Source organism: Mizuhopecten yessoensis, unplaced genomic scaffold, assembly GCF_002113885.1.
Source record: "Mizuhopecten yessoensis strain PY_sf001 unplaced genomic scaffold, ASM211388v2 scaffold7087, whole genome shotgun sequence".
Taxonomy (NCBI): domain Eukaryota; kingdom Metazoa; phylum Mollusca; class Bivalvia; order Pectinida; family Pectinidae; genus Mizuhopecten; species Mizuhopecten yessoensis.
In genome coordinates this window covers 1000318-1018437 of record NW_018406874.1, presented here as the reverse complement: position 1 = coordinate 1018437, position 18120 = coordinate 1000318, and the positions used below count along the sequence as shown (strand labels likewise).

At 41.9% G+C, this 18120-nt stretch overlaps 1 protein-coding gene across 1 annotated transcript in view; it reads right to left on the bottom strand.

Moving 5' to 3' along the window:
• Window positions 1–18120, bottom strand: part of LOC110453079 — a 184925-nt gene that overhangs the window by 20407 nt on the left and 146398 nt on the right. Inside the window, exons 72-90 of the mRNA XM_021501909.1 lie at window positions 16946–17199; window positions 16574–16794; window positions 14715–14932; window positions 14131–14274; window positions 13222–13386; window positions 12535–12861; window positions 11975–12083; window positions 11388–11644; window positions 10986–11141; window positions 8643–9663; window positions 7931–8084; window positions 7324–7456; window positions 6762–7098; window positions 6410–6558; window positions 6013–6199; window positions 5730–5797; window positions 5217–5525; window positions 3513–3703; window positions 510–669 (exon numbers count right to left, since the gene is read on the bottom strand). Coding sequence (XP_021357584.1) covers window positions 510–669; window positions 3513–3703; window positions 5217–5525; window positions 5730–5797; window positions 6013–6199; window positions 6410–6558; window positions 6762–7098; window positions 7324–7456; window positions 7931–8084; window positions 8643–9663; window positions 10986–11141; window positions 11388–11644; window positions 11975–12083; window positions 12535–12861; window positions 13222–13386; window positions 14131–14274; window positions 14715–14932; window positions 16574–16794; window positions 16946–17199 — 4560 coding nt within the window. The remainder of the gene's footprint in view (window positions 1–509; window positions 670–3512; window positions 3704–5216; window positions 5526–5729; window positions 5798–6012; window positions 6200–6409; window positions 6559–6761; window positions 7099–7323; window positions 7457–7930; window positions 8085–8642; window positions 9664–10985; window positions 11142–11387; window positions 11645–11974; window positions 12084–12534; window positions 12862–13221; window positions 13387–14130; window positions 14275–14714; window positions 14933–16573; window positions 16795–16945; window positions 17200–18120) is intronic.

Sequence of the window (18120 nt, the reverse complement as noted above, 5' to 3'; positions counted from 1 at the left end):
ACCAAGTTTGAAAAAAATCCATCCACTGGTTCTTGAGAAGAAGTTGAAAATGTAAAAGTTTACGCACGACGCACGACGGACGACGGACGACGGACGACGAGGGACGAAAAGCGATTGGAATAGGTCACTTGAGCAAAGCTCAGGTGACCTAATAAAACCAGATTTTAGATGATGAAATATAAACAATTAAAAAAAAATCACAAAGTGGTTTCCATGTAGAGAATTTAGTCATTTTCCAACACTTTTAGCAACTCTGGAGGGCGAGATAATCAATATTTTAAACAGTACCAGATTATAAATAGTAAAATCCTGTAAGACACGCATGCCCCCTTGGCCCTATGATTGACCTATAAATAGTAATACATGAAGTGATTTTGGCAAAGACATTGGGATCCTGGTGGTGCATAAAAAAGTCAATTATCTCCCATAAAATAGTACGTTATCAATACACTTTAAAACACAAACGTTAGTCAGTGTCAGATATAATACACATCTTAAATCTACATTACCATGGAGACGGTTGACCAGTCCTCCCAGCTGGTGGTCTACTGTGTCTTTGCGTTTATCTTCCTCTGAAGACAAAAGTTTGCTGATCGCATCTCTCTCCTCTTGGTCAAGGTCACGCTCCAACTGTAAGCGCTCACCATTCTGTCTCCGTAGCAACTCGGCCTGAAATGATAGTAAGACATGTATTAGTAACAGTTATCTGTTGAAGTGCTCAATTGGAGCTCTCTTTCTCTATATGGGTGCTATTTAGTCCTCCTTATATGTAACTCTTGGAGCCCCAGTACATAACTTGCAACCCAGTTAAAACCCCTATTTTGATAGGGCTGGTATACATTGTGTACCTACCTGTTTGCCTGTTCTGACTGTGAAGCCCCCTATGTCTATGTTGGTGGTATAGATTGTGTACCTACCTGTTTGCCTGTTCTGACTGTTAAGCCCCCTACGTTTATGTTGGTGGTATACATGGTGTACCATACCTGTTTGCCTGTTCCACCTGTGAGGCCCTCTACGTCTATGTTGGTGGTATACATTGTGTACCTACCTGTTTGCCTGTTCCACCTGTGAGGCCCCCTACGTCTATGTTGGTGGTATACATTGTGTACCTACCTGTTTGGCTTTCTGACTGTTAAGCCCCCTATGTCTATGTTGGTGGTATACATTATGTCCCTACCTGTTTGCCTGTTCTACCTGTGAGGCCCCCTATGGCTATGTTGGTGGTATAGACTGTGTACCGTACCTGTTTGCCTGTTCCACCTGTGAGGCCCTCTACGTCTATGTTGGTGGTATACATTGTGTACCTACCTGTTTGTCTGTTCAACCTGTGAGGCCCCCTACGTCTATGTTGGTGGTATACATGGTGTACCTACCTGTTTGCCTGTTCTACCTGTGAGGCCCCCTATGTCTATGTTGGTGGTATAGACTGTGTACCGTACCTGTTTGCCTGTTCCACCTGTGAAGCCCCCTATGTCTATGTTGGTGGTATACATTGTGTACCTACCTGTTTGCCTGTTCCACCTGTGAGGCCCCCTACGTCTATGTTGGTGGTATAGACTGTGTACCGTACCTGTTTGCCTGTTCTGACTGTTAAGCCCCCTACGTCTATGTTGGTGGTATACATTGTGTCCCTACCTGTTTGCCTGTTCCACCTGTGAGGCCCCCTACGTCTATGTTGGTAGTATAGACTGTGTACCGTACCTGTTTGCCTGTTCTGACTGTGAAGCCCCCTATGTCTATGTTGGTGGTATACATGGTGTACCGTACCTGTTTGCCTGTTCCCCCTGTGAGGCCCCCTACGTCTATGTTGGTGGTATACATTGTGTACCTACCTGCTTGCCTGTTCCACCTGTGAGGCCCCCTACGTCTATGTTGGTGGTATACATTGTGTACCTACCTGTTTGCCTTTCTGACTGTTAAGGCCCCTATGTCTATGTTGGTGGTATACATTGTGTCCCTACCTGTTTGCCTGTTCCACCTGTGAGGCCCCCTACGTCTATGTTGGTGGTATCCATGGTGTACCGTACCTGTTTGCCTGTTCCACCTGTGAGGCCCCCTACGTCTACGTCGGTGGTATAGACTGTGTACCGTACCTGTTTGCCTGTTCCACCTGTGAGGCCCCCTACGTCTATGTTGGTAGTATAGACTGTGTACCGTACCTGTTTGCCTGTTCCACCTGTTAAGCCCCCTATGTCTATGTTGGTGGTATACATTGTGTACCTACCTGTTTGCCTTCCTAACTGTTAAGCCCCATATGTCTATGTTGGTGGTATACATTGTGTACCTACCTGTTTGCCTTTCTGACTGTTAAGGCCCCTATGTCTATGTTGGTGGTATACATTGTGTACCTACCTGTTTGGCTTTCTGACTGTTAAGCCGCCTATGTCTATGTTGGTGGTATACATGGTGTACCTTCCTGTTTGTCTGTTCCACCTGTGAGGTCCCCTATGTCTATGTTGGTGGTATACATTGTGTACCTACCTGTTTGCCTTCCTAACTGTTAAGCCCCATATGTCTATGTTGGTGGTATACATTGTGTACCTACCTGCTTGCCTGTTCCACCTGTGAGGCCCCCTACGTCTATGTTGGTGGTATACATTGTGTACCTACCTGCTTGCCTGTTCCACCTGTGAGGCCCCCTACGTCTATGTTGGTAGTATAGACTGTGTACCGTACCTGTTTGCCTGTTCTGTCTGTTAAGCCCCCTACGTCTATGTTGGTGGTATACATTGTGTACCTACCTGCTTGCCTGTTCCACCTGTGAGGCCCCCTACGTCTATGTTGGTGGTATACATTGTGTACCTACCTGTTTGCCTTCCTAACTGTTAAGCCCCATATGTCTATGTTGGTGGTATACATTGTGTACCTACCTGTTTGCCTGTTCCACCTTTGAAGCCCCCTATGTCTATGTTGGTGGTATACATGGGGTACCGTACCTGTTTGCCTGTTCCGCCTGTTAAGCCCCCTATGTCTATGTGGGTGGTATACATTGTGTACCTACCTGTTTGTCTGTTCCACCTGTGAGGTCCCCTATGTCTATGTTGGTGGTATACATTGTGTACCGTACCTGTTTGCCTTTCTGACTGTTAAGCCCCCTATGTCTATGTTGGTGGTATACATGGTGTACCTACCTGTTTGTCTGTTCCACCTGTGAGGTCCCCTATGTCTATGTTGGTGGTATACATTGTGTACCTACCTGTTTGTCTGTTCCACCTGTGAGGTCCCCTATGTCTATGTTGGGGGTATACATTGTGTACCTACCTGTTTGCCTGTTCCACCTGTGAAGCCCCCTATGCCTATGTTGGTGGTATAGATTGTGTACCTACCTGTTTGCCTGTGCCACCTGTGAAGCCCCCTACGTCTATGTTGGTGGTATACATTGTGTACCTATCTGTTTGGCTTTCTGACTGTTAAGCCCCCTATGACTATGTTGGTGGTATACATGGTGTACCGTACCTGTTTGCCTGTTCCGCCCCCTATGTCTATGTTGGTGGTATAGATTGTGTACCTACCTGTTTGCCTGTGCCACCTGTGAAGCCCCCTACGTCTATGTTGGTGGTATACATGGTGCCACCAGTAGTGGCAGTTCCTCCCTTCTGAAGCTGGTCCCAGCTCTGTTGGTTGATGGGAAGGTTGCCCGTGTTTAACTTGTCCAGCAAGACTTGTAGGGCAGCCATGAGCTCAGATTCACGGTTACTTCCACCTGTCATTGTGAGTACACCTACGCTTTATTACAACTGGTCATTGTGAGTACAACTACACTTTATTACAACTGGTCATTGTGAGTACACCTACGCTTTATTACAACTGGTCATTATGAGTACACCTACACTTTATTAGAACTGGTCATTGTGAGTACACCTACGCTTTATTACAACCGGTCATTGTGAGTACAACTACACTTTATTACAACTGGTCATTGTGAGTACACATACGCTTTATTACAACTGGTCATTGTCAGTACACCTACACTTTATTACAACTGGTCATTGTCAGTACACCTACGCTTTATTACAACTGGTCATTATGAGTACACCTACACTTTATTACAACTGGTCATTGTCAGTACACCTACGCTTTATTACAACTGGTCATTGTCAGTACACCTACGCTTTATTACAACTGGTCATTGTCAGTACACCTACGCTTTATTACAACTGGTCATTGTCAGTACACCTACGCTTTATTACAACTGGTCATTGTCAGTACACCTACGCTTTATTACAACTGGTCATTGTCAGTACACCTACGCTTTATTACAACTGGTCATTGTCAGTACACCTACGCTTTATTACAACTGGTCATTGTCAGTACACCTACGCTTTATTACAACTGGTCATTGTCAGTACACCTACGCTTTATTACAACTGGTCATTGTCAGTACACCTACGCTTTATTACAACTGGTCATTGTCAGTACACCTACGCTTTATTACAACTGGTCATTGTCAGTACACCTACGCTTTATTACAACTGGTCATTGTCAGTACACCTACGCTTTATTACAACTGGTCATTGTCAGTACACCTACGCTTTATTACAACTGGTCATTGTCAGTACACCTACGCTTTATTACAACTGGTCATTGTCAGTACAACTACGCTTTATTACAACTGGTCATTATGAGTACACCTACGCTTTATTACAACTGGTCATTGTCAGTACACCTACACTTTATTACAACTTGTCATTGTCAGTACACCTACGCTTTATTACAACTGGTCATTGTCAGTACAACTACACTTTATTACAACTGGTCATTGTCAGTACACCTACCCTTTATTACAACTGGTCATTGTCAGTACAACTACGCTTTATTACAACTGGCCATTGTCAGTACAACTACGCTTTATTACAACTGATCTATTTGACATTCAAATTAAAAACTTTGAATTCTGCATATAAATTAATACAAAATAATAAATGAATGTGCTTACATGCACACTAAGTAATTTTGGAATAAATTCATATAATTTATGGAGGACTGATCTACTCTTCACTGTTGACATGTTATGGTTGTAATGTTACCATAAATTTTCATTCAGTTTTATGTGTTATTGTTTGGTAGAATATTTGAAATTCCTTGAAATGTTCTCAAAAGTATCAAAAATAGTTGCTCGCAATAGGTGCAAAGAAGCCTTCGGCATACTATGTCTACAAGGTGTTCAAAATTGTGTTAGAGATGAAAGTGCTAACAAGCAAATAACGACACATTACCTGCAAATTTGTATTTGTTTTGACCTCCAGCCGTAATGGCAGCTATGTTAATGTTATTCCCGGCACCCACCAGACCAGCCTGCTGGCCACGCGCTGCCATTCTCGCCTCTAAAGCCTCCAGCTGAGCAGGATCCATGTTTTGGAGAAGGTTCTTGAGTTCCTCATTTTGTGCACATATTTTCTCGTAGAAGCTACGAAGGTCTTCTTGTTGCCGTGCCAACTGTGAGGCAAGGTGAAGGTTTTGATCTTCCAGTTTGTCATAGAAAACTCTGACATTGAAATTCTCCAAGTCCTCCTCTCCCTTAACTCCTGTAATGAAACATTCCATATATTTCAGAAACATTAAGGTTATCTTAAATTTTAGAAATGAAATCTGATGTTGTAACATTTTCTAGTTTTATGACAGTTGTATTATAAGACAGCAGTTTTTATTAAAGGTTTATTCTTTCATATATTAACAAAAAGAGGAGGAACATTTGCAACATTGAAAATGATAGTAATAGATATACGTACCCATGGAAACGAGAACATTGGTTTCTGCTCCATCACCTGAACTCCTCATCTCTACAGCACCAGTTTCCCTGTACACAGACAATGTATTATGACCGACTATCATCAAGCAAAAATATGTTTTTTTTTATTTCAGTTAGAAATGAAGTATACTGAACATTTTAGCAAAACAGTTTTGAAGAGAAGAATTTTTAATGTACAGAACACATATGCAGAAGGATATACATATTTATAATACGTGAATAATTGAATGTTCAATAATTTGCTGATAACACTTAATCCTTACATTCCTTCTTTGTGCGGCCAATGGTCCGAGTCGTATCTCATAAACAGTGGTACCGGAGGTGGCTCTCCGAGACTGCGGTAGGCAGGCTTCCAATGCTTCATGGGATAGATACCTGCCTCCCTCGGGCGCCACACAATGACGGCCACGACCAACAGCAACACAAGGATGGCGAAGAACACAATCATTCCTGCACAAGAGTTAGATAGATGTACAACATAATCTTACGGACAAATGTGACATAAATATTAATAAGGCAAAATATAGGATGGCCAATGACGCCATCACACCTACTGTCTCAACAAAATAATGTAAATAATACATATTATTAAGAAATACTTGATCCTTAAAAATCAAAGGTGAAGAGATAAGGCTTACTGTTAGCACCATAGCCACCCACCTTTGATGAGTCCCCAGTCTGGAGCCAAGTTGTCAGGTTCATTCTTGTAGAAGCCAAGCGCGGCTAAATTGGCTGCTGTGGCACTAACTACGCGGGAGGTGGACGCATCGCATGTTGTCCCTGCAGGCATGACACTGATGTAAACCAAACTGTGGAAACAAAAAAACAGCAAGCTCTCAATCTGTCATCAACAACAGCATCCTCTGTAGCAAGATCGTGTGAATACCAACAACAACTAGCTTGTCATCAGCCCTTGTGGACATCATTGAATACCTCTAACACTGTCATCAGAGGGTGGACACCAAAGTGTAACACTCATATTTAATTTGTTTTATAAAACTGAAGATGGTACCTGTTGACATCTTGTGCGTCTTGGAACACAAAGGAGCCAGCCTCGGTGAACACATGCAGGAAGGAGTTGATGACCAGCGTGGTTGTTTCAATCTTTGTCTTGAGCTCGGTGAATGCTCCGTAATCAAAGTTAGCATTGGAGGAGAAGAGACTGTTGGGAAGGTAGACCGGGTAGTGACTCTTGGTTCGATCTGTTGTGTTGAGCCAATTGTTAAATACAACCATTTCGTCCAGCTGAAGACACATAGCAGGATTGAAGATCTGGTTTGAGGGTACAGTGGTGGCTAAGAGTCGTCGTCGTCGTCGTCCTGAACCACTTCCAAGTGTTGGCAGTGATACTGAAACAAAAAAACAAAGTGAGCAGGTATTCACATATATACCCCCTATTTCCACTGAGTGACAAGACTTTTAACCTTGACCCATGACACCAAACTCTAATCAGGTGTAAAAAATACAAGAGGCTGAGAGGGCCTCTATCATTCACCTTTTTTACTGATAAAAAACTAAATAAATTTAGACAGGCCAATATATCCATTTTATGCTGATAAAGTGGAGTCACTTACCCCCTATAGCAGCAGCCGAATCAGAAGAACTAGCAAACACAGACGCTGTTACACCAATATCCCAGAAGTTGATCATGTACGAGTTTTTAGCCCCAACAGTACCAGAGACGGGACCAAGGGTATCAGTCAGAACCTATAAATAAAAAGTTTGAAGTGAACTAAGGTTTAAGTTAGTTCCCCAACGCCATGGTTTCTTCAATGGTGGAATAATCTGGTCCTCTGCCTCTCTTTGAAACCTGAGTTTTAAAGTGTGTTACAGGTCCATACGGACTATAAATATATACATATTATGTTAATGTGATGCAATAAACAGACTTTAACTTAATTGTAGGTGATCAGGTGACACAGTCGAAAGCGTACTTGCCTTCACCAAGGCAGCCAGGGTTTGATTCCCAGAACAGACATGAAAAGGTATTTGGTCACCTGCCCGACCATGTCGGTTTACTCCTCCTACAATAAGACCCCCGTACGCTTACATCTGGGCCAACTAGAGTGATTACTATAAGTTGAAATAACTTGTTCCATAATTGTTGAGAAATAAATAAGTTTATATTGTTTTCGTTTAATTTTCCTATTTATAGTTTGTGCGTTTGACCTTGTGACTGACCTGTGCGGAGGCGATGCCCGTGACGGGGTCGGTGGTTACTACACTGATCTGTCCGGTAGTAGTGGACACCTCTGTAGTGATCTGTGGCATTGTAGTAGCACGACAAACACTGTTACAGATATTGTCGGGATCCTGGTAAGTCGTACACTGGCATCTAGACAACAATAGATATTACAAGTATCAGCATTCCAGTGCAAATACTGAAGTCAAATGACTGATCAACACAGGCACCAAAACTCTAACTCATAGCTTTATATTCTATTTTCAATACGCTGCATCACTGATAATTGGAATGTTCATTAGAGGTTCAGATTATATTTATGAATTTAACGCTTTCACCAAAACTGTAAACAACAACCCCATAATAAATGAGTTGTTTTTTTTGTGAGCTAAAAATGTGCTTCACATACACATGACAAGATATGAAATAGAAACTGTCACAGTCCTTAATAACGAAGCTTACAATTTATGTCGAATTCAAGTTGTCTGTGGCTCTAAAACATTCTACGTCCCAGATCTACTCAAGGTCAAAGTCTCAATAATAAAGCTGATACATGTAATATGTTTTTAAGTAGTTCAGGATTTAGGTTTACTTAGTATTAAGTTCACCATATTGATATCTAATGAGAAAGATCTCACATCATAAAAGTATCAGACTTAAAGGACATTTTAATTAGACTTTGTTAATAAGTAAGCAAGATTGTGAACTTACATGCCAAGTTCAGAATTGAAGAAGGATGGTCCAGTACCGGATGCGTCACATGTAGATGTACAGTCGACACTTGTGACAGTCACACACAGGCGAGTTAAACTGTTCCTCGTTTCAGATTGAGCACAGATTTCGTCGGAGATCCTCTGGCAGTCAGTGTCACTGTCGCCTTCATACTGCTGTGTGTTTATCTCATCGTAGTACATGAAGCCAGGGTAACACACACAGAATCCGGTAGACTCCTGGAATTCACGGTATCTGCCGCGACAGGTACAGGATGATCGGTCATTATTTGAGTAAGCATTACTACCACACAGTTTACATTGCTGAGAGGCCGCCACATCGCTGAAAGAGCCTGATGGACATGCGATACAACTTGCTGAGCTACTAGCCTTTACTGTGGTACCATAGGTCCCTACTGGACATGGAGTTTGTGCCGAGGATCCCTCAGGGCAGTAGTAGCCTTCCGTACAGGCATTGCTATCCCCGTGACCCGTACCTTGAGGACACCAGTAACCAGGAGGACACAGCAAGCACTGGGCTCGGTCAGTTTGGTTGCTGTAGGTTCCTGGCGGACAGATCTCGCATGATAGAGCATTATCATATCTGACGCCTGAGTGAGTCAAGGCTCGGTAACCGAGGTCACAGTTCAGAGTCATGTTACTACCTTCGGGGCAGTAATCGGGGAAGAAACACTGTGTTGGTACATCTGTGCCATAGTAACAGTAGTAACCAGGGGGACAGACAGGTGGAGTGCCAGTAACAGCGTCACAGTAGTGTCCTGGTCTGCAAATATCCTCCAAGGACGATCCTTCTGGACACTCATACTTGGCGTTACAAGGGATCCCTTGTGTGTTGATAGTATCATTTGGACAGTAGTACCCAGGTTGACACAGTTCACAGTCGGTGTAGGCTGCAGCTCCTGTGCCATTCTGCATCCTTCCAGCTGGACAGAGGGAAGGCTCCATGCCTTCCAGACAATAGTGTCCCTCCATACAGGGGTAGTCTATGTAATCTGCCATACCTGTAGCATCAAGTCACAGTAATAACAGTAAGTCACAACAATGGATGACAATGGTAATGATACAGTCATACTGAGGGTTCATCAATATACGCATTTTAGAATATAAGAATAATCAATGGTTGTCGCCTTGATCCTAACAGTAGAGATACAGGCAAGGCTTTATTAACAAAATCAAGGGTTAAAAGCAAAAGAACATATTAAATCATTCATGGCTTATGATAAGAATAAACATAATAGTGACCTTTGACCTGAGTTATTTTAAATGCACTGTCCAGTCATAACATACAGATCTATGATGTTGTATGAGAAAATGATGAGTCTCACAAGTTATTGGTCAATACCAGCAGTTCAAGTAGAGGAAACATTGTGAACAGCATGTCTGCCAAATGTTGCCAAAAACTTACTGAAAGGAAGAGTAAGAGTGTATGAGTGGATGAAATAAATGAATGAGTGCACGACTCAGTTAGGGAATGAATGAACGAGTGCACGACTCAGTTAGGGAATGAATGAACGAGTGCACGACTCAGTTAGGGAATGAATGAACGAGTGCATGACTCAGTTAGGGAATGAATGAACGAGTGCATGACTCAGTTAGGGAATGAATGAACGAGTGCATGACTCATTTAGGGAATGAATGAACGAGTGCATGTCTCAGTTAGGGAATGAATGAACGAGTGCATGACTCAGTTAGGGAATGAATGAACGAGTGCATGACTCAGTTAGGGAATGAATGAACGAGTGCATGACTCAGTTAGGGAATGAATGAACGAGTGCATGACTCAGTTAGGGAATGAATGAACGAGTGCATGACTCAGTTAGGGAATGAATGAACGAGTGCATGACTCAGTTAGGGAATGAATGAACGAGTGCATGTCTCAGTTAGGGAATGAATGAACGAGTACATGACTCAGTTAGGGAATGAATGAACGAGTGCATGACTCAGTTAGGGAATGAATGAACGAGTGCATGTCTCAGTTAGGGAATGAATGAACGAGTACATGACTCAGTTAGGGAATGAATGAACGAGTGCATGACTCAGTTAGGGAATGAATGAACATCAAGATGTGAGGGAATGAATTTATGTTAATTTTATTAGTGAAAAGATATAAGAGGATGAATGAATGGAACAAATAATTCATGGGTGAATAGGAGAATAAGTTGAAGAATGAGAGAGAGAGAATGAGTGAATGAATGAGTGAATGAAAGAGAGAATGAGTGAGTGAATGAGTGAGTGAATGATTGAGTGAATGAGTGGAAAAAAATCAAGTGAGTGAATGAAATAGAAGGAATGAGTAAAAAGTAAATGAGTATAAGTACTATACCTGTTTGGTTACAGAAGTATCCTGCCGGACATGGGTAGCAGTCAGTGACAACGGCTGCTCCTGTGTTGTTACGGAATGTCAGGTAAGGACAGGGCTCAGTCTTGTTTCCTTCGGGACAGTAGTATCCTGCTGGGCATTCCACAGGGACGGAGGTACCTAAACAACAATAAGCACTCTGTCTGAATGTTTCAATCAATATTGGTTGAATGTTTTAAATTTGTTTAAAAATATTTTTAAGAAAATGTTATCTTAATATGTTTCAGTCAGGGAACGTCAAAATACAGGCCACCTCCGACATCAGATCATATTCATGTGAGAATTTGTGAAGGAGTCTTCAGGGGAACACAAACATTTCTTGAAAATAAAGTTATAATATGAGAATTGTCGTTTGTTGGTATTTACCTTCGTTACACAGGAATCCTGCTGGACATTTGTCACAGTCGGACACAGCTGCTCCCCCTGGATGGCCGCGGTAAGTGTCTTTAGGACATGGTATTGGTTCTTCGATTCCAACTGGACAGTAGTAGCCACTCGGACACAGACCGGCACACTCATCATTGGCGCTACAGGTGAAGTTTGTTACGACAGTTGGCATGTCGTCCTTGGAGCCCGATTTACAGAAATATCCTGAGGCACAGGCTTCATACAACTGGCCATTTCTAGAAAAATAATACAAAATAACACTTAACTGACATCTATTGTGATATTCATCCAAAGGGGTTGTGCCTGTAGGAAATACCCTCCTGACTATATCAAAATGGTTGTCAGCTACTAATTATCACCAAAAAAAGAAGTTGTTCCTTTTGAAGCCACTTCCACTGTATTCAAAATGACGAAAAGATTTCTACAAATTTGAAACACAATATCATGAATTTGAATTCTGTTACATTTCTACTTTTGAATAATGCACAAACTTGTTCCTCCACATTTATAATGGAGTGTGAGCTGTCATGCTGTATGCTGTTGTGGTGGGTATAGAGGTGACGTACCTGCAGTAGTTACCAGCCACACAGGGTAGACAGTCAGCCTGTGTTCTCAGTCCAGTCATGTTGGGGTATGTAAACGTTCCATTTTCACACGGTGTAGGATATTGACTTCCTGTGAACAGATTATCAAAATCATTGCAATTATCAAATCCTTACTTAAAATGCTAAAATCCTTACTTAAAATGCTAAATCAAATTTGAACAACAATTGGTTTTTTTTTACCAAAGTTATTGAATCTTTAAAATTTCCAGTACCTGGCGTTCGGCCCGCCTAGGGCTCAATCCCACGACCCAGTGGTGGCAGATTAGTGGTCTGACACCTTAACCACTCGGCCACAGCGGCCCCAAAATAACAGATCAATGATCTGTTTCCGTAACATGTAATTAATAAGATTGCTAGCCTCTATTGACTAAAAGAAGTAAGAATTGATGTTTACAGATGTCACAGCTCAGTTTGAAGATTTGACAATAGATCATTATACAATGAAGACCTGAAAATTAGTTACACCAAACCTTCTCGGTATAAAATGAATGACTCCCAAACACTTGTACAAGACCACCTACCAGCTGGACAGAAGCTGTAAGGCTCGCAGACCTTCTTCTCTGGGTTGAGTGACCCCACACAGTAGTAACCCTCGGGACAGTCGACACAGGTGGACTGACCAACGTTGTCCTGGTATTGGCCGCCTGGACAAGGAGTGGGGTCCACAGACCCCTCGAGGCAGTAGTAACCAGCTGGACAGGTGAATTCGGTGGGAGATGCCTGAACTGTGGAGTCGTTGGCGGGGCAGTAGTAACCAGCTGAACACTTTGTTGTGGCTTCTGTCTGACCTGGATTGGCACAGTAGTAACCACCCGTACAAGGGAGACAATCATCGGCACTTGCAGCACCTAAAATTAAATCAGGAATTTAAATTATTGATTTACATGTTCCTGTATATTATTTATACAAAAGTGTATGTATATGCTTTCAAACTGTAACATGTCTCTACTTAAAAAAATACAATAATACTGCATATATTGTTAAGTTACTCAAACATTTCAAGTTCACTAAACTATTTATAGCTCACTAATATTTTATATATTAGACTCACGAAATCTTGCAAATTTTTTTTTTTTATCTGTAACTCATTAAATCTTGTTAAATGAATATAATTTAGAATTTGTTTTACATACATAAAATATATCACGATTCATATTACCTAGAAACTCCACAGTGCTTAAGCCTGATCAAACATTAGTGTATCCTACCTGTGAAGTTGCGGATCGTTCCTGCTGGACAGGGCACCTGTAGGGCTGTTCCTGCTGGACAGTAGTGACCAACTGGACACAGTCCACTGAGTGGGTATTCTGTAGAAGCATTGGCATACCTGTCAAAGGCACCCCCCTGGCAGTAGAAGCCTGCATCACAGTCACCTGGACAGACAACAGGAAAGTCTCGGTTAGCACGGACTACATGGCTTTATATGTTACATCGCAAGAAATAAGGGAGACAACTCCAGTTGTCGGGGGAACTCTTTCGCCCTATCTCTCCATAAAATATGAATAAACATTTAAAGAGGAAAAAAACAACTTTCAAATATTAAACATGATCACATAACAGTCCTTGAATAATAGACAGAAATTGCCCGTTAGATGTGACAATGATAACTTGTTAAACATATGAAGATCATGGCGACCCAAATATAGACCACTCCACACTTTCTGTAGATGATGCAGGTGTCATTCAAGTTTCATAATAAGATCTTAAATGGTTTAAATTTAAAGCCCAAACAAAATGTCATTGAACCTTTTCCACTTTGTCTTAGCTGACCTTTGACATTGAAGTCAAGGTCATAGTGCCCTATTTACTGTGCACCGCACACTTTTAGTGCATGATGCAGGTACACTTCAAGTTCCATCAACATATTCCTTACAGTTTAAAAATATGGCCTGGACAAGATATTACAAGTTTAACATAAAATATGAAGGTCATGGTGACCTAATCACAAGGTACTGAACGGACGATGCAGATAAATGTTGAGTTTCATTAAGATATCTTTTAGGGTTTAAAACTTACAGAAGATTATATTAGAAGGATAAAGGGACAATATTTACACACCACAACTTCCTTCATTTAAAGAGATGTAAAGAGACGGCATTGACGACAGCTATACTGACCTGTTGGAACACTGTTTCCGAGAGCGAGACAGTACTTGCCGACAGGACAGTCGACACAGTCGGACAGTTGGCCCATTCCTGTCAGGTTGTTGTAGGTACCCGCTGGACATGGAATAGGGGGTGTAGCTGCCTCACAGTAGTAACCTGTAAGCAAACACATAATAGTAACTAAATGTTGGTATTGTAAACTCAGTTATGACCTGAAAATGAAGGTACATACAATTTTAAGCAACAGTAGCAGATAGACCAAAGATTTTCCTGCTCATTATTATGTGGTTCATTTTAAATGGGAAATTTTATTTTGCATTCCTAATCAGATTTCAAAAAGCCAAAAACAAGCTAAAATGAAAATGTGGCAAAGCTCCAAGAGGTGTATTAAACAAATTGTAGTCTATTTTTGGATAAAATTTCAAATTTTCTGCGACAATATTTCGAAAAAGTAGTTCCTGTCAATTTGGAGATTCATATGATCCAATTTAGTTGAAAACTTTGTCTTTTTGACTACTAGATCTTCAATCATACAGATTTGCAATTTGAAAAGTTTTTCATTTCTTGAAAGAGAATCTTAACTACAAATAACCTACCTGTTTTGCAGTCCTCTGGAGTGGACATGTTTGCGTAGAGACACATCTTGTTGACGGGACATGTGAGACACAAACTCTGACCTATACTGGGCTGATAGGTTCCTATGGCACAGCCTTCCTCTACCAGAGCCCCGGACACACAGAAGTGTCCCATGGGACAAACATACCCCTCGGTAGCATTTGGAACAGATTGTGTGGCTCCTCCCGTACAGATATACCTAGAATTATAGAGTTACAGTTTGAGTGCAAGACTTAACCTGTATTTCAGTCTGAGTGTAAGACTTACCCTGCACTATAGTTTGAGTGCCAGATTCACCCTGTATTTGAGTTTGAGTGCCAGACTTACCCTACACTACAGTTTGAGTGTAAGACTTACCCTACACTACAGTTTGAGTGTAATACTTACCCTACACTACAGTTTGAGTGCCAGACTTACCCTACACTACAGTTTGAGAGCCAGACTCACCCTGCACTGCAATTTGAGTGTAAGACTTACCCTACACTACAGTTTGAGTGTAAGGCTTACCCTGTATTCAGTTTGAGAGCCAGACTTACCCTGCACTACAGTTTGAGAGCCCGATTCACCCTACACTACAGTTTGAGAGCCAGACTTACCCTGCACTACAGTTTGAGAGCCCGATTCGCCCTACACTACAGTTTGAGAGCCAGACTTACCCTGCACTGCAATTTGAGTGCCAGACTCACCCTACACTACAGTTTGAGAGCCAGACTTACCCTGCACTGCAATTTGAGTGCCAGACTCACCCTACACTACGGTTTGAGAGCCAGACTTACCCAGCACTACAGTTTGAGAGCCCGATTCGCCCTACACTACAGTTGAGTGCCAGACTTACCCTGTATTTCAGTTTGAGAGCCAGACTTACCCTGCTCTGCAATTTGAGTGCCAGACTCACCCTACACTACGGTTTGAGAGCCAGACTTACCCTGCTCTGCAATTTGAGTGCCAGACTCACCCTACACTACGGTTTGAGAGCCAGACTTACCCTGCACTAAAGTTTGAGAGCCAGACCTATCCTGTTTTTCAGTTTGAGAGCCAGACTCACCCTACACTACGGTTTGAGAGCCAGACTTACCCAGCACTACAGTTTGAGAGCCCGATTCCCCCTACACTACAGTTGAGTGTAAGACTTACCCTGCACTCCAGTTTGAGAGCCAGACTCACCCTGCCCTGCAATTTGAGTGTAAGACTTACCCTGCACTCCAGTTTGAGAGCCAGACTCACCCTAGACTACAGTTGATTGCAAGACTTACCCTGTATTTCAGTTTGAGAGCCAGACTTATTCTGTTTTTCAGTTGGAGAGCCAGGCTTACCTGCACTAAAGTTTGAGAGCCAGACTTACCCTGCACTAAAGTTTGAGAGCCAGACCTATCCTGTTTTTCAGTTTGAGAGCCAGACTCACCCTAGACTACAGTTGATTGCAAGACTTACCCTGTATTTCAGTTTGAGAGCCAGACTCACCCTACATTACAGTTGATGGTAAGACTTAACCTGTATTCAGTTTGAGAGCCAGGCTTACCTGCACTAAAGTTTGAGAGCCAGACTTACCCAGCACTACAGTTGAGTGTAAGACTTACCCTGTGCTACAGTTGAGTGTAAGACTTATCCTGTATTCAGTTTGAGAGCCAGACTTACCCTGCTCTGCAATTTGAGTGCCAGACTCACCCTACACTACGGTTTGAGAGCCAGACTTACCCAGCACTACAGTTGAGTGTAAGACTTACCCTGTATTCAGTTCGAGAGCCAGACTTACCCTGCGCTACAGTTGAGTGTAAGACTTACCCTGTATTCAGTTTGAGAGCCAGACTTACCCTGTGCTACAGTTGAGTGTAAGACTTACCCTGCGCTACAGTTGAGTGCCTCTGTGACCTTTGTAAAGGCGGCCTGGTTACAGTAGCGACCTGCTGGACATGGCTCACACTCGCTCTCAGAGCTCATCTGTATCCGTGTGGAGAAGGTCCCAAGGGGACAAGGGAGCGGGTAGGTAGTACCATTAGGACAGAAGTAGCCAGTTGGACACTGGTCATTTCCAGTAAAGGTCACGTTGTGAGTCTGGTTCACCTTAAATAATCAGACAAATTACACTGGAACATATTCTAAAATGGAATCAAGTGTTCGCATAATGACTTTACACTGCAGTTATCAGTGAACTTAGGGTTCAGACAAATATTTTGATAAAATGTCTGTCATTACACATTTAAATTTTCCTTACCAGATGATCAACAGGTGAACGGGAATCAGCACCACCTGTACAGTAGAATCCTCCCCAGCAGTTGGCAACAGGGGTAGACAATCCCGCTTGATCACAGTACCAGCCAGCAGTACAGGATGTGCAGTTTTCAATTGTGCTGAGGTATTCATTGGGTCCATAGGCTCCAGCTGGACAGGGGTATGTCTGGCCGGCTATTGTACCCTCGGGACAGTAATATCCTACTGGACATGGTGATGGACTGACCACTGGGACTCCTGGTGACAAATAGAGGACTAGTGTCAATTACTGAAGTTTGTAGGACATTCACACTAAAAACTGTAAAACATCCCTAGAATATGTTTATTTTATCTGCACCAGTTAGCTGCAGGTCCAAAATTGTACATGGAAGTTTCTAGCTCATGCAAATGATAACTAAAACATCTGTGAAAAAAATTGTGAACAACGTCAAGTTTTTATGTCAATGCCATGATTTTCTTCTAGAAACTTCTAGAACAATCTCTGGACCCACACCTTAAACATTTGTTCTAAAACAAAGATCAGGGGTGAAGAAAAAACATAAAATTAAATAACTAGTATTAATCTATGGTATGAGTTTTTCCTCATATCAAGGAGTGTTATTTAACAAGGAGACAAAAGATTAAAAAACATTCGACATATAGCATGCGTGGATGATCATTAAACAACTGGTTCTAATTATCCGTTCTGCCATAATTCCACATGAGACTACCTCCAGATTTTGTATTTGCATAAAAAGGTTAATCTGACATGGGTAAAAAACTAGGTCTGGAAATTTGTTATTTTCTTGATTTCCGATTCCTGAAACGGAATGTAAGGTAACTGTTAAATAATGTTTAATGTACCAAACACAATGTGGATATTGTGAAAAGGCATGAGCTAATCTATTTTTTATATAAATTTGGACCACAGCATTATAAACACAATAATACAGGATTCCTAATATGTCATATGATTTTAAAGAAGTGTGGTAGAAAAAATACTGCATTCAGCTACTTAGGCAGTGATGAAATAGAAATATTCAGGCCATGTATATAAAAAAGCAGGAATATTTTCAGTGTCTGCAGAAATCACAAAAACAATTAAGATAGATATGCAGTAATACATAAAAATGTTCTATCAAGCAGTTTCTCCACATACGCCTGTGTAGCTCAAGCTTC